We start from the raw sequence: 24,538 nt of genomic DNA, 5'->3' as shown, positions 1-24,538 counted from the left end.
CAATTTGAGCTTGGACAATCAAACGTTAGATGAAGAACCTCTATTTCAAAAGGATGACTCCTGTAGTTTTTAGGTCAAAGATCAAGGTCAACCATCATTTGGATAGTGACATCTAGGATATTGCAATAAAACTTCAGAAGAATGATCTTCTTTAAAATTGGAATCCTCTCATATTTATTGAACACATTGAGAGATGTTTTTTTTAATACAGCGTATATAGAATGTAGACAGTCTAACGTTTCTTGTTTTTATGTCAACGCTTTCCTTGCCAAAGGACATTGAAATTCCATCTGACCAGGCATAGGTTGCATTTACTAGAGATTGATTACAACTTTTATCCAAATTTGCAGCAAAACACTACGTATGAACATACTTCTGTTTTTTGTTTTTTGTTTACAAAGCAGAAGTAATAAAACTGGCAAATTCAGTAAGATACATGTATATAGTATAGGGTATTGACCGAGTTTCCTTTGATAATTTTAGTATTTTGTACATTGATGGTTATTCTATCCCACTTCTGATGCTTAGCTTTTTTTGTGGACTTTATCATATGATAACACTGGTGTAATAGGGTGTATACTGACATAAAATAAAGTATGAGTATCGTATCGTATATCTAAGAGAAAAATCCATGGGCTAAAATAAGATTATACAGAGCATTTGAAATGACTCCAAAGGGGAACAAAATTCAAAATATCAAGGATATTTACTATACTCTTTACTTTTGTGTCTTTTCTTGTTGTAATTATGTCTCCCCTCTTTTAAGGGGAGACAAATTGTTTTTGTACTTTCGTCCGTCAAGCCGTCTGTCACAAAATCTTGTAAACGCTTCTCCTCTCCTATATGGGTTATTGGAGAGACTTGAAACTTTGTACAATGCTTCATTGCCATTTGTAGATGTGCCTATTGTCGGGACTGGGGGATCCAATTATTTTCCTAAAAGTTATAGTGGAACTAAGAGGGGTGGAGGATGTAAATTAGTTTGTGAACACTTCTCCTCCTATATGGCTTATCTGATCGATTTGAAACTTTGTACAATGTTTCATTGTCATTTGCAGATGTGCATATTCTCGGGACAGAAGGATCCAATTATTTTCCTAAACGTTACAGTGGATCTAAGAGGGATGGAGGATGTAAAATGGCTTGTGAACACTTCTCCTCTTATATGGCTTACTGGATAGATTTGAAACTTTGTACAATACTTCATTGCCATTTGTAGATGTGCATACATGTATTTTTGGGAGTGGAGGATCCAATTATTTTCCTAAAAGTTATAGTGGATCTAAGAAGGATGAAGGGTGTTAAAATAGTTTGTGAACGCCTCTCCTCCTATATGGCTTATCCGATAGACTTGAAATTTGTTCAATTCTTCAATGTCATTTGAAAATGTGCATATTGTAGGGACCGGATGATCCAATTGTTTTCCTTAAAGTTATAGTGAATCTGAGGGATGGAGGGTGTAAAATAGTTTGTGAACACTTCTCCTATGTGGTTATGGGAGTTCATAATGTCTATGTTCCTGATCATGCTTTCTCCTCAATACCATGCAGTACATTAAAGGGAGGAGGTTTCATTTGGAGCACTTCCAATTTGGGGAGCTGGGAGACATTTGTTTTTCATAAAAGCAATCCAGTTTTGTTCTACTGTCACAGAGATAACATTCAATGCTTTTAATGTTTGCAAATGAAGTAATAAAGTAATATTTTACTACGCTGAAAAAATACAGTCCCCTATCATTCAGGTTTCCCCAGACCCCATCTTAGTGTTAAATGCACAGGCACTTGTTTCATACATGAGTCCCCCCTCCTTAATAATACCGGTATTATTAAGGAGGTGGAACTCATGTATGAAACAAGTGCCTGTGGTTAAATGTTACAGGTGTAAGTAAAAATGAGTAATGGGGCTCAATGGCCCAAATGTTTTATATATGGCGGATACATAAAATTGTCTACATAAGGACACCGTTGAATATTGTTTAACGTCCCTCTCGAGAATTTTTCACTCATATGGAAACGTCACCATTGCCGATGAAAGGCTGCAAAATTTAGGCCTGTGCTCGGCGCTTATGGTCTTTAAAGGTCAAGTACAGTGATTTTCCTAAAACTGGACTTTTACACAGAAAAATGTCTGTCGTACACTTATGGATTAATTTCCATGGCAATTTTGATAAAAATCACTTGGCGTGAAGTACACGGCGCTATCAAACTTTAACCTGAGCGATCGATAAATGTGTCGTGACGTGAGTTATCGCTCGTAGCTTATGACGTCATCTGAGACAACTTTCGATTGCATTGATAGGGTTTTATAGTGTTTACATAGAAAAGTCCTGTATTTATGGTACAATGCGCTGCTTTGAACTGCAATGTCAAATCGGGACAGGGATTAAGTATGTTTCTTTTCCCAAAAGACCCTAAATTTCGAAGAATTTGGACACTGAAACTGAAAAGAGACACTGGGATTTGTGACAAGCCACGAGGATCAGTGAGTGACACTTTAATTAACGAGGATCAGGTTTCCATCAACCCCGACGCATCATCCTGTTTGACTATAAACAAAGTGCAAAGTGATGATTAACTGGACATCCTACAAAACAAGTGGAGGGATGTATTTTAATTATATAAAAAGTTCAACCCAAATTAAGGGGGGATGCAATCCACCCCTCTCTACATCCACCACTGAATGCTTTAATGCGACATTGTATTCAATGGGTTTGCGATTGCACATAAAAATTAATGTCACCCATTACCTAGTTCAAATTGATTTTATTTCTTTTATTAAATGAAATATCTTTCGAATATTGTCGTACTCATACTATATTTATAAGGGACTCATGATTTCATTTCTTCACTATATATATTTTTTGAAAACATAAAATATAGTAAAAATGGAAATGAATTCAATTTAAAAAACCCATTTTGATAAAACCTTATTTATTAGGTCAGTCCAATTTCCAAAGCCTTTTCTTCAAGTTCCTTATGAAAACAAGTACAAGTTTTTCCTTTTCCTTATATGGTTTTAAGTGCAACATTAATTTATATATCATGAATCATTAAGGCCAAATTTCACACCTCAAAATGCTACAATTCGTTAACTTTGTGCCGTAATATTTCAATTTCGCATTTGACGTGTGTTGTGAAGAAATTACATGTACTAATAGGCCTAATTTACATTTTATGATATTGTATCTACATGTAGATGTTTTTCTTTTAAAAAAGAAAAGGGGGGGGGGGTTACAAATAACGTTGTGCACAATAAGGTTTTTTTTCTTTTGTCTTTTGTTGTTCTTTTTTCAAAAAGGCATTTTTCAATTAAATATATATCTAGCTAAACACATCATAATCTGAATCTGATCAATCTCATACCAGTAAATTCCATTAAAAAAATACAAACGTGAGAGTCAATCTAGTTAAATACGCTCACAATCGCTACAATAGAGTATAGGGCGAGTATCTATGAAGTCTGATTTTGATTAGCCTAGATTGTGTAAAATACAAAGGTTATCTTTTGATAGAATATTTTTTCCAATATCATTCCCACTTTTCTATGGACTGGCTCGGTAAATAATTTCTAACTAAGATTTCTATGAGATATTTGTCGAACATAGACTATCGGATGGTTTTGAAACGGGTGCAGGTACAAATATAAAAGGTTGAATCGCTAAATTCAAGTGTATCTACGGTATTTCACCGTCACTATCCACGGTGTTGCTAAAACTGGCAATTTCTCACAGAAATTAAAACGATGACATACAGGCGTAAACAACTACAATTGTCTCAGATGACGTCATAAGAAAGGGCGATAATTCCTTCATTCGTTTCTATAAACAACGATTTTGGAATAGGTATTTTGCGCATTTACCTGGATTTAAAAAAAATAATAAACACATCAATAAACTTTTCAAAACGGGTTTTAATGAATTATAAACTTTATTTTCAAATCTATTTTTATTACACTTGACCTTTAAGCAGGATGGTATCCTTATTGTGCCACACCTGCTGTGACACAGGGTCTCGGTTTTTGCGGTCTCATTCGAAGGACCGCCCCCATTTAGTCGCCTCTTATGACAAGAGGGGTACTGAGAACCTATTCTAACCCGGATCCCTTCTTACCGTGAACTACGAACATTTTTTTAAAGTAATATAAAGAATAATGACATTTCACTATGCTGGTGTTCAACATACCGAGTGTCCAGTTTATGTACTTTCGAGAAAAGTTAGTAGGATCTGCCATTGGTTTCATCCGTCATATGGTAAACTATTGATTAAGAAAAAGTTTATATTTTCCATAAACAATCATTCATTTATGATAATAAAAATGTTGTCAAGGGCAATAACTCCTATGCTGGTATACACCGATTTCCCTATAATATCCACAGTTAATTGATACATATTCATAAAATAGCATTCTTCTAAATTGTTGGTCAACATTAAATATTTGTCATACTGATTTCCTTACACATCTAATACCCACAATTAATTGATACATATTTATAAAATAATTGTTGACTTTACATATTTGTCATACTGATTTCCTTCATACCCACAATTAATTAATAAATATCTATAAAATAGCATTTTTCTAAATTGTTGACATTAAATATTTGTCATTTTAACAATTTTTTATCTATTCTTCAATAGTATTATTTTGTTTTACGAAATTGTGTGATTTTCTGATGCTGACCTATATTTCTGTTTTTGTGTGTCGGACATATTAAAATAGGTGGCTACAAATACATTGCCTTTGGTTAATGATTAAATTAAACTATATTGAGTGGAAATTAATGTAGTTTTTCCACTTTCAACCATTAATATTGATAAGGCACATGAGAGTGGGGCTACCTTATCACGTTATAACGAGATAATTAACAACTCGTTATAATGTAATAATGAATTAATTAACGCGTTATGACGAGATAATTAACTCATCATAGCGAGATCATGAACTCGTTATTACGAGATACTAATTCGTTATATAGGCCTATAACGAGATACTAGTTTCTGTGGAAACGAGGGACTTCATATTCGGTCTTTCCATAGTTCTACTTCAATCAGAACTACTCGGCCTTTCTATCATATTTTTTAGTGTAGCGGAAATGGCCGAGTAGTTATGATTGAGTTCTACTTAACGAGACACTAACTCGATATATAACGAGATACTAACACGTTAATTACGAGTTACCTTTTTTCTAATGAGCCTAGTATGATCTAACACCCTGTAGATTTTTTTCTTCTTTTTTAAAATGATACATTGGTGATTTCGGCCCTTTGGGGATCGAATGTTTTCAGTATTTCCGCTAATATTAGAGGTTCACTAATGTTCCATGGGCCGCAAAGGGAAATAAATCAAATTACAAGTTGATCCTGTTTCATTCTATTTATATTTGTAATAATTTTATCAAAATAATATAGGCCTAATAAATTAATTAATTTCAACATAATATATTTTTAGACATGTAATGAAAACATCTGTGCATTAAAAACATTTGGCAAGGAAACCCATTTTACCCCGTCCCATAAATATTTTCCTCCCACGAAAGATGGCTGACGATTCACAATCACATGAGAAATCGTTGGAAAGTGAAAACAAAAATGCAACAGCAAATTATTGGCCAAAGCCAGTCGTAGAATCACAAAATAAAATTGATATCAACAGCTCTGCAAGATCTTTGCGCTACCAAAGTAAGTGCATTAACTTGTTGAATTTAATGCAGTCGTAACAACTTGCTGCAAACTGTCATTACTCCCTATATTGACATGATAGATCCACCCGAATTTACTCTAGAGCCAAGTGACATTCAATCCTAGAAAAGGGTAGTCTATTCCGATAATAAACAAAAGATGTCATTTATAGAATGGAATGTTATTTTATAGTAAACTGTTGCTTATTACATATACAATATGCATTTAATTTTTTTTTTTTAAATCACGTTGCATATAAACCTACAGTACAATATATCTTTACTAGGGAATTGTACATGCTCTAACCATTCTAGTCACATTGGTGTATTAGTATTATAAAAATTTCAAATACTATTTTAACTGTAAGTCATAGTTTTTTAAAATTTAAATTGATTATTCATTTTCAGCTTGTAATAAACTGAACATTTTCCCGGTTTATTTTACCCATGCCATTCTTATTTTATTGCTAGTATCTTCTATTGTAATTTGAATTAATATGTTCTGAACCCTATGAATTTGTCCATTCACTAAAACTCAGGGCCGTTCTTTGTTCTGCGGATCGAACCTTCCCTTCTTGGCCATTTCAAAGTATTGCTTTTTCTAAAGTAATTTCTGTTAAGGAGGTATGCTACACCGGAGAAATTTGATATTGATGAAAAGTGGAGGATATGTACAACAATATTTTGAAACTGAAAACTTTCAAATTTACTTTATTTAGTCAGAAAATGCAGTTTTAGTAGAAACCAATCTGAAAAAAAATTAAAAAAAAACCTGGTGGACTCGAACCAGCGATCTACAGTTCAGCAGTCGACGTGCTAACCTATTGAGCTACTCAGCTAGGCAATGTATTTTGAAATGAATAGACAAATATTGCTAATATCTATATTTTCATCCATGTTTTAAGAGGAAGTCAGTAGGGCTGTCACGGTTCTGAAAATTTTCGGGTCGGGTCAGTTCTAAATTTTTTACTTCGGGTTCAGGTATTTCGGTTCGGGTCTATATAACTATTTCATAAATCTAATATACAGTTAAAATTGAAAACCTTTATTGTATTTTGTCACAATAATTACTCGGGTACGTGGACTGAGGTTTAGACTCAACATTCGTGGTACTACACTGTAGAAACAGCATTGTCATTCTACTCGTTTCCATCCATGCTTTCAATGTTTTGTCATTGACGATGTTGATCCTGTAGCGTATTTTCAATGCATCTGACATATCTTAAATATACTGTCATTATTTACAGTTTTGTCCAGAATGCCATCATTTAACTATTGATCAAAGTACTGCCACCTTTGAGGATTTTGACGACATTTCGTTTAAACGGATTTCTAATAATGATTCTATTATTAAAACTAAACCCGAACCGAAATATGGAAAAATGGAACCGAACCCGACCCGAACAACATGACCCACGGTTTTCGGTTATTTCGGGTACCCGTTGCAGCCGTCAGCTATTATGACGGTGTAGAGTACCTCCTTAAACAATGTTAAATACATTTAGGAATTTTGTTCAGTTATAAAGGTTTACAAAATGTATCTATTATTGACTTCTAAATGCATGTTTTCATTTGATAAATTATAAACTGTGTTTCTTTCTTGTTCTGGAATTACACTAAAAACTGGGAGCAAATACGAACCAGGGTTGGAATACAGTGGGACTCTGTCCTGTATATAGCATGTTAGATGCAGGGCTGAGGAAAAGGATTAGGATAGATTAGGGAGCTAAACAGATCCACCTCTGATAAAAACTTTGATTTACAGTGCATTCTTTTATGCACATGCATGAGATATTATTTTACTATATTCTTGCACTGTAGTTTTCTGCTTGACCAACATTAGGTCTTCTAATGCTGACATAAAATTCCAGTGGATTCTTCTTTTTCTGTGGTTTTTGTTCCTCATTATCTAGACGTCATCTATAATAATAATAATAATCTTTTATTTTTAAAGTTGGACATACAAACAACAATGGACATTAGCTGTATTTTAACTATTTACTGACTTGCACGGATGTTGGCATTAGGAGGACATTAGCTATACACTATTTACTGACTTGCACGGATGTTGGCATTAGGAGGACTTTAGCTATATACTATTTACTGACTTGCACGGATGTTGGCATTAGGAGGACATTAGCTATATACTATTTACTGACTTGCACGGATGTTGGCATTAGGAGGACATTAGCTATATACTATTTACTGACTTGCACGGATGTTGACACTAGGAGGACATTAGCTATATACTATTTACTGACTTGCACGGATGTTGGCATTAGGAGGACATTAGCTATATACTATTTACTGACTTGTACGGATGTTGGCATTAGGAGGACATTAGCTATATACTATTTACTGACTTGCACGGATGTTGACATTAGGAGGACATTAGCTATATACTATTTACTGACTTGTACGGATGTTGGCATTAGGAGGACATTAGCTATATACTATTTACTGACTTGCACGGATGTTGGCATTAGGAGGACATTAGCTATATACTATTTACTGACTTGTACGGATGTTGGCATTAGGAGGACATTAGCTATATACTATTTACTGACTTGCACGGATGTTGACATTAGGAGGACATTAGCTATATACTATTTACTGACTTGCACGGATGTTGGCACTAGAAGGTCTATATCTCTCCAAACTCTGAAGTCCATGGTCAGCATATTGCATCAAATCCAGTGTTCAAAACCTTTGGTATATATTAACATTCTACCTGAAAACTGCCTGAATGTCCATACAAATGAATTGATTGATATCTTTATGCGTGTTTTAACTCACTATACAGGGCTTGAAGCTAACATTTTATGTCACCAGTCCAGCGGGACTGATGGGGAATGATTTTAAACAGTCCACAGAAAAATTTACCAGTCCAACAGTTTTCCAGAAATAATCAAACATATTTCGTTAATGTAATTAAGATGAAATTTAACTCAAAAAATGAATATGCCTCAGACAATATCATGACACTTAAATGTGGGATTTATATAATTTACGAATCAAATTCGCCTGATATCTACAGATCAAAGCATGCCAAATGTGTGTATAAAATTTCATAAGTATATTTTCCAAAATGATGCTTTAGAAAATTAACCAGTCCCATCGGACTGACTAAAACAAATGTATGTCAGTCCGCCAGACTTTTAACCAGTCACAGACTGACGGGCATATGTTAATTTCGAGCCCTGCTATATAAGCAAAATCTTGCCAATCCTTTTCACCGTGATCTAAATCTTTACGGTGTAGTGTAGAGTACGACAAAGGTAATATTAATTTCTGTAATATTTTCTCAGAGAATTGCCACTGGATTTCTGTTTTTCCCAATGTTTAGATGTTGAATTTGAATCTCGGGTTCTCCATCATTAGAAATTTTACTGCAGAGGTAGCTGCAGATCTGTAGCTCTGGGAAAATATTGGGACAGACAAGTGGTCTAGCCTATTATAATATTTTTCCAGATAGCTGTACTTTGTTGCTTAAAGCAATACAAGCTGTAACTGATGGTAAATAAATTGAAAAATAAAAAAAACAAATATTTAACATATAATATTATGTGATTAAATATATATAACTTTACATAGTAGAATCAGAGTGAATCTGAAGCAATGAACCCATCAAATCAGCAGAAAATGTTGATTCATGAATCATTGTCATCCTGTCAGTAATTCCTGCTCGTAACCTCTGATGTGCATTGGCCTCGGAGGTCACCAGTTCGAGAGAAAAAAAAGCGGAAGAGAGGCACTAAGCACGTGTCAGATTTGTAAACAATTTAACATGTCAACTTTATAGAAAATCCACTATCAAAATTTCATTTGAGTGACACATTTGCGTAATTATTACTTTCTTACACTTATAGTACTTCTTGTCATTCATGAAACAATGTATTATTTTAAGCAAACGAAACGTGTAGTTACTCACGTCAGTTTCCATCTTTGTATATGACCTTGTTCTCAGCAACCCGATTATGTTCAGATATCATCGTTCCCATTTCCTTGTATACAACACAATGGTGGTTTATATGAAACGATCATTGTAGGAATGCTCTCAAACAATATTCCCTTGTTTATTTTGCAGAATTTTTCTTCAGATCTTGGGTATTATATTAGTTATACCATTAGGAGTTAATTGATGCATAGTTGGATAGTTGAAAAAATGTCGTCAGTTACAGCTTGTATTGCTTTAAGCTTTTAATTAATGAACTTTACACTTATAAATCATCATTATGATACCGTAGTATAAGAGAGGAGAAAATCTATGGCTGGATCAGGAATATAACCCGGGACCCCTGCATTACTAGTCAGCCCAAACTACCACATTCCTCCCTCCTTTAATTTGTCTTCACCCTCGAAGACACACAACCCAGATTCTTTTCGCCCCTGGTAGAACAATGTGCAGTGCAGGGATGATCAACAGCACCAAATGTATAGGAAAGGAGACAATCTATGGATGGACCAGGAATATGAAGCCGGAACCCCTGCATTACTAGTCAGGTGCTCTAACCACTGAGCTACCCAGGCCGATATTCATGGTCCTTATAGCCCTTTCTAGAAGGTTCATTTTCAAAACAGTTCTGCAGACTTCTCAGTAAAGAATTTTGACTGATCAGTGTTGTTGCAAAGCTTCAAAACAGAGTCTAGATGTCAATACTGGTGTACATCAGAAATTCATACACAACCATGGCTGCCTCCTCCTTGAACATTGTTTCGTTGCAATCAATAGTTGACATGTTATAGAAATTCACCGAGTTGGACTGAAGTGTTGTACTTTGTTACATTTGTAAGTAAAAAAAAAAACCCAAAAAAAACCAGTCATAATTAGTTGGTTGCTCAAAAGTTTTGAAAACATTTTGTATCAAATTTTGTTTGAATAAGCTCATTCTAATCACCATTAAACAAGAGATTTTCCTTTACAGTACATGATGCTCATGTGGAAAATCAATCAGGCACTAGATTTATGATAGGAATATAACATTATATAGTGTCACATTGATGTAGAGGTGATCAATACGTTGATTTATCATATTACCCTTCGTTTTACAGTGTGTTCATTCTGATCCAACTTTTCGGATCACCACACTGGTTTTCTGAATTTGTAACACCATCCTCTGAAAATCATGACATCATATTGCATCATTTGTGGAAAGTGAAGGTCCACAATACAGGCAAGGCTGTATACACAGTAAATATTTTCATTGTATTTTTTGTCTGTTTGCTAAATAGGAATTAATTCACTATCATCTGAACATACCTTTAAAGATATATAAGGGTGTATTCTATATAATAAACTTGTCAAAACTACAGTAATTTGATCCAAAAAGTTGAATCACTTCTCATTGACAGGCACGGATCATCAGGTATAACTTGACAGTACTTTTTCATCTCATTTGATCTTATGATCAGTGCCTGTGAACTCAACATGATGCAACTTTTTGGATTAAATTACTGTAGCAATGATACACATATTAATGTGTTGTGATACTTTCCAGGAATAATTAATGTCCACATGTTTGGATTTTTTTGGTAGTTAACTGTTGATTTAAAAGTTGCATGAATGGGTAGATTTCTTCTACATGAATAGGTAAATAAATCCATGAAGAAAATATTTCTCAGTGTCAAAACACAATATGATATATATGTATGTTACAACATTTTCCATAATTGTAAAATGTATCCCAATATAATTTTACCCTATGATTCACAGTCCTCATAATGTGGTACTGACTATTAGAATTTCTGTTGGAAGCTACAATCTAGATTTTACTGACCATTAAAACCTAATTTGTATGATTACAGAAGTAGAAAGGATCATTGACAAGTAGAAACTACACATGTCATGTTCTGTTAAGTTAGATGTTACGAGTCAATTTATTAGTACATTATCTACACACATTTTTAAATGTTTGATGCACTTTACTTGATTTCATGACACATGACAGCCTGTCAAAGGGTCGGTAAAGGAGAAGAACTGACATGCAGTTGTTAATTGATTTCATGTTTTCTTGTACTTCGACTTTTTTCAAATGTGTTAATCATATGTATTTTTTAATTAATGAAAAATAATCAGATAATGTATTTCATGGTTTAAACAAACAAAAAGCAGACAATTTGAATTTATTTTGATTAGAAATATGGCTTAATTTGAGTAAAATTGTTTTAGTTATTTTAACAATTCAAATTAAATGATCCATTTTAAATAAATTTTGAATATACTTGTGAGTTAATCTTTAAATGAAGAAAATATTGCTTTTTTCTTAATGGTTATGGGACTGCATGGTATTCTATGCTAATTTCCCAACTGGCTTCAAACTATTGATTTCTAAGCATGATCAACAATTCAAGATGGCTGAGGAAACCATTTATCTGTGTAACTTTCGTGTGTCTGTTGATGGGGACTGGCTATGTTTGAAAGAACTCAGTGATGTGCAATTAGAGGTGGATACTTTAGAACTATCCTCTCCCGAGGATGGTAAGAGAATTTCAAAATATGGACCTCAGTTTTGCAGTTTGTTGATTTGCAGGGGAGGGGTTCTACATGATTACATGGGACAGATAGACAAATATATTCTATTAACATGATAATTGTTATTAGGCTTTTATTTTCAAATTTGTAGATTTCATTCAATAAGGAAAATGTAGTGGTTTTGGACATTATGTATGTGTGTGCATTTGAAATTCCTGATTGATTGTTTATGTGGAATAGAGTGTATAGAATGTGCATTGATTTTTTTCTGCTAAAAGAATTCATACATGTGGTTTTCATAGCAAGCATACCATCACATAGTCTCTCAGTTCCTTGAGTAAATGGAGCATTTTTGAGCCATCCATTGTAAAACATTTAAAGCCACTGAAACACCCTATCTGAAAATTGTTTGATTCTGATTAACACTGTGTGTGTGTGTTTTGTTACTTAATGAATACAATAGAATTAATGCTGACAGTTCAATTAGAAAATTATTGTATACAGTAAGTGTATTCATCACAATGTTAATGCAAATCGGGTTATTTTTTCATGTCATATATAAAGAATTGAGCAGGAAAGAAGTTGTGTAAATAATCTTAACATTTTCAGGAGTGGATCAAGAAACTTGTATTAATTATGATAGGTGAATCTTGTAGTTGTGAAGTGAAGGGGCAAATTTTAAGCATATTTTTAAATTATCAAAAGAATAATGCACATATTCTCAGCAATCACATCTAGAATTGTTGAAATGCATATTTGCTTGCTTTGTACAAGTGTCATAACATATTCCCTTCTTCATTAGGATTAGTCCCCGTTCTGAATAAGATTCAAATGTAATACTAATATACTTATCTTACTTTTAATGGGTAATTATATTAGAGTGGCTAGATTGTGGACAGGTCAGATTTAGTGACCGTTCCTGAGTTGTATCTGTGTGTTTATATCTATACACTCCAGGCAAATATAGGGACGCTGAGATTTCTGTCTTATCAATGTGAAATAAAGCAACACTTGGGATCACTCTGTCCATCCTTTTGTCTCTCACATACCCTGTTGCAAATGCAGGCAATTCATGTTCCTCAGAACTCAAGTTGATTCCAAAAGTCTTAGTTTGTGTATTCTACACATATTGATATTGGAGGACATACCGATACCAGTTTCTTACACAGAAGGAAATAAATAAGAATTAAGTCTCCCAAACGAATGGGGGTGGGGGTCTAACATAGAACTCTATGGAGAAAAATTAATTCCAAAATTCAACAGATATAATTTGACATATATTATAGATATGACAGGACCTTCAAACTAATATCAAGTTCAAGGGATACTAGTAACCTTGACCTCTGACCATGAACATAAAACTGGTACATGTATAGCTTTAGAACTGGGAATAATAGTGACATGAGATCTTCAGAAATGATAAGAGGATGATAGAACCTACAAAGTAGTATCAAATTAGTATTAAGGTAAAGTGACTCTAGTGACCTTAACCTCTGACCTTGAGCATAAAACTGGTATAACTTTAGAACCGGAATTGATAGAGACAGGGGGTCTTCAGAAATGATAAGAGGATACAAACTAGTATCAAGGTCAAATGACTCCTGTGATCTTGAACTTGGACCTTTGTCATAAAAACTCTTATTACTTTAGAAGTGGGACCAATAGAAACATAAAATCTTCAGAAATTGTAAAGAATGCTTTGACCCACAAACAAGTATCAAGGTCAAGTGACTCTAGTGATCTTGACCTCTTACTTGAAATAAAAACTTATATAACTTCAGAACCAGGTCTGATAGGGACCTGGGATCTTTAGAAATGATGAGAGCATGGTGACCTACAAACTGGTATCAAGGTCAAGTGACTCCAATGACCTTGACCCTTGATCATAAAACTTGTATAACTTTAGAACCGGGGCTGATAGAGGTATGAGATCTTCAGAATTGATGAGAGGATGTTCCAAGCGTATTTAAGGTGTCCAGAAAAAATAAATCACAAAATGTACTTCAGTGCACTTAACACTATATGATGTCACAATATAAAAGTATGTCATGACGGACAGGTCTATAGTTGTATCGCAGGGAAAATGTAATATTTTCTCATTATTTTACTACCGTTATCAAGTGTTCAAGCTGTGTATGAGTAAATCTGTTTGTCAAAGGATTCTGTTTTAGTTTTCTTCGTAATATAGGTCTTCTGTTTTTATATACATGTATAGTGTGCACTACAGTAATCTCGATATTACATTGTGACCTTGAAATCACTCTCAATGTGCATAGTCATTTAGAATAAAGAAAGCCAATCGTGTGTACATATCAACTTGGCATAGGTGAAAGATGACAATATTTTCAATCGATCAAGGCATATTCCAAAAAGTAACTAGTTGAAGGTTTAGGATTTTGATATGTAAGGTAGGATTTTTTGCCTCGTATAGATAAGAATTGGCAGTGAATGAGGGAAATGCCTGACGTTTGAATCAAGATGATGGAAATTGCTAAATACTAGAGGATATTGTACTGGCCCGGATCACTTTTTAAATTACCATATAAATATCGACGTATCAAGCCCAAAATACAAATGATTTGAGTACATCCTTCACCAGTGCTAAGATGATAAACAACTGAAAGTCTAGCGGATAAATATAGCTCTGTCATTTGTATGATGATGTAATAGTTAAGGGAGGGATTTCCCACGTATGATGTTTGTTTATGTACCAATATTGACAAACAATTTTAGTAAGATATGTGGCGCTTGGAAGAATTTTACTTTAATAATTTGAATATGCTGTTATTACTTGTTAAATTGACCTTAAACCCACTATGTTGGAACCTACAAACTAGGATCAAGGTTAAGTGATATGCCAGTTTTACTACAGGAAACAAAGGGATTTTTGAAAATGTTTAAAATCAAGGTCTTTGTGATCTAGATTTTTCAGTAAACTGAAAATTGGCATGGATTTTGGGTAAGGGAGTTATTAATGTGAGGGAAATTTTTAGTACTCAGAAAACCCCCACTTTGCAGCCTGTTCTTCATTTGGGACACTCTATAATCAGCAGATTATAATCATAGCGTGTTTTATGATAGATTTAAAAGTACTTGCATGGATTTTTAAAATCTTTTTCAGGAAGAGACCCACAAACTATTGAGCGATGTAATTTATTGAATGTTTCCAAACTGATCATAAAGGAAGTGATTGACTCCAGTTTGTCTCATGGACGTATGCTTGATGACAACCATGTTCCACTACAGCAGTTTTTTATAGTTCTTGAGCATGTTCTGCGCCATGGACTCAAACGTATGCAACAGCTAGGTTTATCTCACATTTTAAAGGAAAGTTATACATTGCTTTGAATTCATAATACTATAATAGTTAGTGCATAAAAAAATGCAATGGCAAATATGCTTTTTCCAATTACAGCGAAGAAAAGCTTGCTTCGCGATCGGCGGGATTTTTGGTGTGTCTTGGAGACAGTGGAGAAATTAGTCCCAGAAGCTTCTGAGATTACCACCAGTGTCAGGGAAATGCCAAACCTAAAGTAAGGGCCATTGTATTGTGTTCGATGCAAAAAGACCACTTGGTTAAGACATTTTCTTACAGATGTGCTAATGGGGTTTTCCTAATGGACTTCACTTGGCTTAAAGTTTTCCTTCCATCCTTATAACTAATACTTTTCTTGCGATCTGTTTTAGGAGCCGTTTTTACAGTTCCGCGTTCACAAAAAATTCTGTAAATCTGGTGCACAGATGTTTTTGACATGCTTAAAATGTCTGCCACTTTTTGGAATGAATTTCTGTTTTTAATATTGATGTGACCAATGTTATTGTTGTATATGATACAAAAATAATGACTGTTATGCTGAGGAACTGGTAGGAACTTGTACATGGAAAAAAAACAGCTAAAAAATACTCCTCTGTAAATTGTAGGAAAATATTAGATACCTGAGTCAGAACAATGTGAACATCATTAAATGATAAGGAAGTATTGTACAAAATTTCAAGGCTATCCGATAAGCCATATAGGAGAAGTGTTCACAAGCAATCCTCCCCCATTTAGATCCACTATAACTTTAAGGATAACAATTGGGTCCTCCATCCCCAACAATATATGCACATATAGTGCATTCAGTAAATTATTCAACACACATTTTCTTAAGCATTAAGAGTCATGTATTGAAACATGTGCAGGTGTCTTAATTGTTGCATTTGTACATTGAATTTAAATATTGCGGTGCATATACCCAGTGAAGTTGCATACATGTACATATATTTTATAGTGGTACAAACATACATTCTTTTGTATATATTTCAGAACACCATTAGGTAAAGCCAGGGCTTGGTTGAGGCTTTCACTAATGCAGAAAAGTCTAGCTGACTATCTTAAAATACTTTGTGAAAGAAGGGACCAAGTTCTCAAGTATGTACTATTAAAGTTTATTACCTTCAATATCTGTATGTTAGAATATACCTTTGTGAATGACATTACACCTCTAAACTATAGTACAATGTGATATGATCAACAATTGTTATCAGTTTGTACAAAATTAACATGTAGTGCACTTGTATATGTATTTGTAACTATATGTACTACAGTTAATCAAGAGATACTAATGGTTTTATAGTCTCTAAAGCATTCTACCCTTTTAAGCTCTCCTGAACTTTTCTGATCGATCCTTCTATGTAGTCTGTCTCCATCATACCGTGTCTGTTGCCTGTTCGTAATATGAATCAATGGGATAAGACATTTTTTAAAATGTGGATAAATCAGTGTTCTGTGATAATGACACGTGTATTTAGGCTTCCTAAAACATGAAAAAATGTATAAAGAGACACCATAGATCAGAGAGAAATATTTATTTGTGGTTCGAATTTCCTCCATTGTTTACATATAGGTTATAGTGCAATATCCTTGACCCAGGCGCCTATGGACTGTAGCATAGTAATTGAGAGATATCAGAAGCTCATACGTGGCATAAAGGTTGCTTCTGACTAGACAACAATGTGTTTTGATCTTGAACAAAGTCATTTGGACATGTTGATCATTGGCTCAGGGCAGTGGAGTGTGTCAGGGCCTGTATGGATTGATAGGCAGATATTTCTTAGACTGCACATAGCATTACATCAATCAGTACTGTTCCATCTAACAAACTCAGTCACTTTAAATAACTCTGTTAGACTTGGGCGTGAATAACTTGCACCTTCATTTTGATGTGGTGTATTTGTTTCCTCCACAAAGTATTCATTATGTGGAGTTTAATTACTAGTGACAAGGTTGTATCTGATGACAAGTAAAAAACCAGGTAAAGTGTCAATGTGAACACAATGAGGAATTTAATAATGCACTCACAGCTGGTCATGTCACTTTAGATTTTCAAAAGGCAATATTTTTAACGTGTTTGAAACTTTAGGATTGAAGTTCTGGAATATAGAAGCAATGTGTTTATCTGCATTTTCAGTATCATTTCATGTTTATCTGCAGTGAATTCTATGAGCCAGGTGCCATGATGTTAGAGGATGAAGGCATGGTATTTACTGGGCTTCTCGTGGGATTAAATGTCATTGACTGCAACATGTGTATCAAAGAGGAAGACTTGGACCAACCGGTTTGTGGCTCTGTTTTGAAATGAACAATTTACTATGCTTTTGATTTCAATGGAAGTACAAGGAATAAAGGCTTTAATTTGCTCATCTAGTTTAGTGTAGACTTAAATGAATATTACAATGATAGGGGATCAACATTATGTAGATGGCAATATAATATCTATAACTTGATAACTTATTCAAATGTTAAATGCAACACTAGACATCTTGTGATACTTCTTATACATTTGTATATTCTACCAGAAATAGAAAAACTGTGCATCTGTTCTTATTTTTAGCCGAGTTGCGTAGCAAATCTCGGCTTTTAAATTGACAAAGGATGGGCGTCCAGTCGGGCGGACGGCATCCACAATTAGCTTGTCCAGTCTCTAACTTTCATACTAGATGGGGCATCTTCGTGAAACTTACATAACATGATCACATCCAAAAGAAGAAGGTTCCTATTTATTTTGAGGTCAAAGGTCAAGGTCACTCACTAAATATCATAGATTTGAGCTTGTCCGGTCTCTAACTTACATACTACTTGGTACGTCTTTGTCAGACTTGCATATTTTAAATCACATCCAAAAGAGGAAGGTTTTTATTTATTTTGAGGTCCAAAGGTCAAGTTTTCTTTTTCACTATACACTGTAGATTTTACTATATACTGTAGATTTGAGCTTGCCTCTAACTTTTATACATGTACTTGCTGGTGCATGTTTATCAGACTTCAAATCCTGATGACATTCAAGATTCGTGTTGCTTTTGAATTCCAAAGGCCAAAGGTCAAGGTCATTATCACACTAAATACCTATTGCGGCCATTCAAAGCTTCATACTTATAAACTATATTAAATATGTGCATGTTTTTACTTCGTGAGTGCAAGCGTGCATAATTTTCCAAACTGCAACTTGGCCATACGCATCTTTGATGCATTTTAGCGATTTTTATATACTACAATGGCGTGGTAATCTACTTACTGGCTGACAATCATCCACTGGGTGACTGGACCCAAAGTGTTTAAATGAATATCAATACCATGAATCAATATATTTTTGAAATATGTGTTAAAGGCTAAAAGAAGTAATAAATTTTGCTAGTGGGAAGTAAAATTAATGTTATAATGCATTACAGTGATATGTTTTGTATGAATTTGTTCTTCATTAGTTATCTGTGCACCACCAAAGTACTGTGAGTGAAAGGGAAGACACATTTCATTGCTTAAACCCTTTTATTATCATTATCTCCATCAGCATCAATTATCGCATGCAGTTCTGATGACAAACCTTGAAATTGCCTCAAGAATGAGTTTGCATCAAGTTGATGCAATTTTTATGTGACAATTTATGTGAAGTTGCCAAACTCTAGCTATGGAATGAGGAGGATCCTTATCGATTTTGGGGTTAAAAGGTCAGTGGTCAAAAGAACTGAACTCTGATAAAGAAAAATGGTTTCTGGATCAAAAGTGGTTTTCTCTTTTTATTTGGAGTTATCATCTTCACACACAGACTTGGTGATGAGAATAAGGACCCTATCAATTTTGGGGTTCAACAGGTCAAAGGTCATGCAAACAGGACAGTGAGATAGGAAAATGGTTTCATGGCTTTAAATGATTTCCCTTTTCTCTCTAAATCACCAAACTTCACACACTGGCTCACTATAGGATGAGGAAAGTCCCCTGTCGACTTTGTGGTAAAACAGCCAAAGATCAAGCAGACGGTACTCTGAGATTAGGAAAATGGTCACCTGGGAACCCATAACTGTCAAAGATGCACAACACATCTTCCACTGCATTGATCTCTGCCCCATTTCATTTCCAATCTGTCTTTAAAACTTATTTTTTACAGATGGGGGTCATAGACTTTAGTTTGTACTTAAACAACAGAATAAATGATGACATGTCACCAGACAATGAGAGGTAAATGTCTTAACTGTTGATCAAATGCTTCTTAAACTTGCAAGAAAATAATGCATGGCACTTCATTATTTTTAAAATGGAAACTCGAAAAACATGGGCGTACATGTATTACTTTTCCGCAAATTTTTAAAATGTTAGTTTTACTTTTCCACAAAAAGTGTTGTTACCTTTCTGCAAATAAATATACAGCTAATAATTGTTGCATGCAAGCATTACATTTCCTTAATTTTCCTGAGGTGATAAGTTCTACTCATGTGATTTTAAGATCTTATGTGTCTGCAGAATCTAAGACTAGGTTTCCACCACAAATTTGGGCAGCAAGTTCAGATATTGGGAGAAAGCGCACTACAAATGGGCCAGAGTCTTTTCATGCTCATTTCGATTTTCAATTCTAAACCCACACCCAAATATGTTTGTATTCAAGGACGTGTTGCTAAAACTCCCAACAACTTGCATCAAAGTCATGTCTCTGACATGTAACAGTACGCAAAAGTGACAAAGAAAAACTTGACTTTTTGGTTACAGAATATGCAAAATATATAAAGTTCGAAGTTTCCCAAACGGATTTTTTAAGGGCTGTCGGTTACAAATTTGGTGCCCGAACATACATATTTGCAGAATTGTAATGCCATATTTTTTGCGGAATAGTAAAAAAAAAGATATGCAGAATGGTAACATATTTTTTGCAGAAATGTAATATCAATTTGTGGAAATGTGGTGCACCGAAAAACATTCAGTAATATTTTGATTATTCAGAAATCTTTATCTACAGCCCAGAGACCAAGAACAAAATGGCCACCATATTGGATCAAAAGAATTATCTAGAAGAACTAAACAGACACTTAAAGTAAGGACCCTGTACTACTTCCCTATAAATCCTGTATTACTTATCTACTCTGCGTATACAGGTGTGTCTACGAGTTTTCTTTAATGCCACCTGAGTGTACTCTAGTTACCTATTGTGAACTGTTTATGTCCCTCCTTGTTTCTTAAACCAATAGAATCTACAGTAGTAGCCCCTACATACAAGGTTCAGGTAGTATATAGGAATCACCATGTCTGTCTGTCTTTTTATCCAACTTTGCATCAAAGCCACAACTTTGTAATGAAGAGAGAATGAAAGTTCATACTTTGCACCAAAGTTGCTTATGTTACTGGCCAAGTGGTTGTCTGGGAACAGAAATGAATAAGAATAATAAAAAACAACAAAATAGATATATTTTTCCATCTTTTTTGTTGACTGTGCTTACCTACCTTTCCATTTACTGCCTTAGGGTACTACTTTTGCTGGACTAGACTTACATGTATCTGACCTCAAGTGAAGGCAAATATGACAGATAAATAGAAGATATTTAAATTTGTTTTTGAAGTAGCTTTTTAAAATATATTAGAATACTTTGAATATACTGATATGGGGGGGGGGGGGATGTTGCACAATACATTTGTACAAGGCCATTACTTTATAAATGTGAGACAACTAATGCTGACATTTGAAATAGAAGTTGCTTATGACCAGGCAGTGTGCTGTAACCCTTAATTATGGTCTTTCAATGTCTCAATCAAAGTAGTCACAGATCAAAAAGTTACACATTTTTGTTCAAGCCATGAGTTTGTCATGGAGAAATATGAAAAGGAATGAATGTCACTTATAGCCACAAAAACTGTTCTTGGAAAATTCATGCAAGATGTCCTTATCTTCACTTTTAATGTACATGTAAGTTTTTTTTTTATGTAATACTCAGGGTTTTTTTGGAGGGAGGTTTAGCTCACCTGAAGGCTCAAGGGAGCTTTTCTTATCATAATTTGTATGTCATCAATTGTGACATTGTCATTGTAAACTTTTCATATTTTAAAACTTCTGCTCAAGAACTACATAATACCGTAGTTGAAAACCTTTTTTGACAGACAGTTTCATGGATCAGCAAGATACACAAGTCCAAACTGAAGTAAATGGGTTGGAGAAGGGGTTAAGCTTATAAAATATATTCTGTTTTATGTGTAGTCATGGTGACTAATAGGGATGCCATTACTGGTCAGACAGGATCACAGTAATCACCAAATTCAGTTTTTCTCAAGACCTTTGACTGCATGAGATGGTAATCTTCTTGTGCTTTTTAAAAATAAACTAAATAAAAAATAGTTAACTTTTTAAGGTGAAAATGTTTATCACTTTTAGCAGAACCTACAGTTTCAAGAACTCTGGAATCATTAGTCCAATTACAGTACATACAAGGTATCCCTGTGTGAAGAGAAATCAATTTTTTTCCCAAAATGAAGGTCTTCCTTTTTTTTCTCTCCCCAAATGAAGGTCACCGGTCGTGGTAGCTCAGTGGCAGAGCGTTCGCTTCGTAACCGGGAGGTCGTGAGTTCGAGTCCTGCTCGTGCCATGGGTGCGTCAACACACTGCTTTGGCCCGGAGTGCTAAGCATAGGTCTAAATTTGTGGTACTTCACCTACAGCTGGTGACATCTCAATATGACTAAATATTCTCTACGGGGCGTAAAATAATCAATCCAATTGAAGGTCCATGCTCCTTAGGATAGGGTGTTTAAAAATTCTTCTGAAGGGAAATTTTAAACCCGAGAAGTCAAAACCTGTATGTAAACTTCCTTACATGTATATAGAGAGAATTCCAGTTTGTTTAAACCATTACCCCCAGTGGCACAATAGGATGTAATGTTTAGCATATGAATATATAAAAATCTTTTTTTTTTTAATTCTTGAGAACTGCAAGGGTACAATATGTCAAATTGATATGCAAGCATCCTTTATATGTAGTGTAGATTTAACTTTGTTGTATATGTGACTCTGGGGGCCACAATAACAGTCATAAGTTTTCTTTAAGAATACTTAGAAAGATCTTAAAAATTTTCTTGATGACGACTACAAAGCTACAATTTGTTCCCATAATATGTAGATTTAGATTTGTGCAAACAATAACACCTTGGGCAGGGAAGTAGCTTCAATAGAGGTGGAAAGCTGAAATACATCAAGAAAATTTCTAAAAATCCTCTCAACAACCAAACTAAAATGAAAGCATTCTAATGTAGTGTATGTTTAACCTTTGTGATCAAAGTTAGGCCATAGTGGGGGGCATATTTTTGCATAGAAATATTTATGAAAAATCCTTTGAATAACCAAAATGTAGTGTACCAATACGCCGGTTTCGAGATACGTCCGAGTTATTTCCCTTTGGAGAACTCTCGTACTTAGTAAGGTGCAAAACAACTTGTTTACACGCGGGAGTGGGACAGATATTCATCACTGCATAAGTGAATCTGCACAGTAAGTTTATCATACGCAGTTTTATCACCCAATTTCGACTGATACACAAACTAAGTAAATGATAAGTATTCAAGAAGTAATTAAATACTTAGAATTCTTATTATATCACGTTATTTTGTTGCTCCTAGCTATCATATCCAGGACATTGCTTGGAAATATAACATTGTATTTATGTTTCCACTTTAGTAAAACATTCCTTTGGACAGTATTTTACATTTCCTACAACAAGTATTTAATAAGAAGTCGGTTTTTATACCTTTTATCGTCTTTCTCACTGACTGTGGTACCACTCTGTCCCACCTAAGCATTCAAAGTTCCACTAAATGCACCTCCTACACAGGAGAGCTCTTATCTCGAAACTGGCGTATTCTTTGAAAATGCAGGTATCCTCATTTAGTGTAGTTTTGAGTTTGTTCGAATTACGAAACCCCCCCCCCCCCCCCCCCCCCCCCCCCGGCCACAATAGGGTTCAGATTTTTATGTAGAAATATTCAGAAAAAATCTGTAATGTCTTCTTCTCAAAAACTACAAATGCACAATTTGTCAAGTTGATAAGTATGTTTGTTATATGTCCCTTCGAGAATTTTTTCACTCATATAGAGATGTCACCAGCTGTAGGTGAAGTACCACAAATTTAGACCTATGCTTAGCTCTCAGGGCTGTAACAGTGAAAGTTTTTTGACGTGTCAATGTCTGCAACCTGTTTTTATGGTTTCATGCCAAAGACCTGTGACTTTCACTTCTAAATACCAAGCATTGGCAAGGGATCAATCACTACCTATTTTTATGTCTTAGGTTTGATGCAGCCAAGGCACGAGTAGGGCTTGAACCCACAACCTCCCAATCGTGAAGCAAATGTACTAGCCACTGAGCTGCCACCATGACTGGTCAAATTAATATGTAAGCATCCTCAATTAGTGTAGATTACTGTTTGTTTAAGGTAATTCCCCATACCACATCTTAACATTGAAAAACCTACAAATTTCTATCAAAATTCGCATGTATTTTGTCGAGGATGTATATTGACCAAATTCCCGAAGAAAAATATGTTCAGTGGCCTTTACCAGAGTACAGCCACGTCTAAAAATAGAACACATCACTTTAAAACAAGCAGTCTTAACATACACACATTTTAAGGCACTGTCTTTATCTAAACGATAGAAATATGTTTCTTTCATATGAATGATGAAAATGCGCATATAGTAGTCAAATTTTGACTAACCATAGCCTACCATATCCGGAAATTTGTGTTTTCAAAAACCTTCAGATTTTTTAAGCATTTCAATATGTTTTACCTTTACACTCCAGCAATCATTTGACCTAAGAAGTAGATAGGGTATCGGATAATTTGAGAGCCCAATGATCCCATCTAGGTTAAAAACCTTGAAAAAACGCATATTAGAAAATGGTGTCTAAAATTCCTATCTCTGCAAACATGTTTCATTCACCATTTACATTACTAAATTACCATTTCAAGAAATATCACAGGCTAGTTTTTGAAAAACAGTTTAAAACATTAAAGCTTCAAATAACTAAAAACCACTTTTATTGATTGCCGTAAGCTTTAGGGATCTGGCTTGAAGTTAGGAAAATCCTAACTTTACTATGGAGC

At 34.5% G+C, this 24,538-nt stretch overlaps 1 protein-coding gene across 8 annotated transcripts in view; it reads left to right on the top strand.

Annotated features, from left to right (window-relative positions):
• Positions 1 to 5,516: 5,516 nt before the first annotated feature.
• Positions 5,517 to 24,538, top strand: part of LOC125671542 (RUN and FYVE domain-containing protein 2-like) — a 51,982-nt gene continuing 32,960 nt past the window's right edge. For 2 of the 8 annotated variants that reach the window (XM_048907319.2, XM_048907317.2), the window contains exons 1-7: positions 5,517 to 5,678; positions 15,271 to 15,441; positions 15,565 to 15,682; positions 16,456 to 16,560; positions 17,623 to 17,746; positions 19,571 to 19,641; positions 20,414 to 20,488. In XM_048907319.2, the coding sequence (XP_048763276.1) occupies positions 5,537 to 5,678; positions 15,271 to 15,441; positions 15,565 to 15,682; positions 16,456 to 16,560; positions 17,623 to 17,746; positions 19,571 to 19,641; positions 20,414 to 20,488 (806 nt within the window). In that variant the 5' untranslated portion in view covers positions 5,517 to 5,536. Of the gene's footprint in view, positions 5,679 to 10,729; positions 10,869 to 12,022; positions 12,156 to 14,826; positions 14,882 to 14,975; positions 14,994 to 15,270; positions 15,442 to 15,564; positions 15,683 to 16,455; positions 16,561 to 17,622; positions 17,747 to 19,570; positions 19,642 to 20,413; positions 20,489 to 24,538 lie in introns of those variants that run through there. The other 6 variants (XM_056162894.1, XM_048907320.2, XM_056162895.1 and 3 more) reach the window with 5 other exon arrangements.

Source organism: Ostrea edulis, chromosome 4 (assembly GCF_947568905.1).
Source record: "Ostrea edulis chromosome 4, xbOstEdul1.1, whole genome shotgun sequence".
Lineage (NCBI taxonomy): Eukaryota > Metazoa > Mollusca > Bivalvia > Ostreida > Ostreidae > Ostrea > Ostrea edulis.
This window is presented reverse-complemented; position numbering and strand designations above follow the sequence as displayed.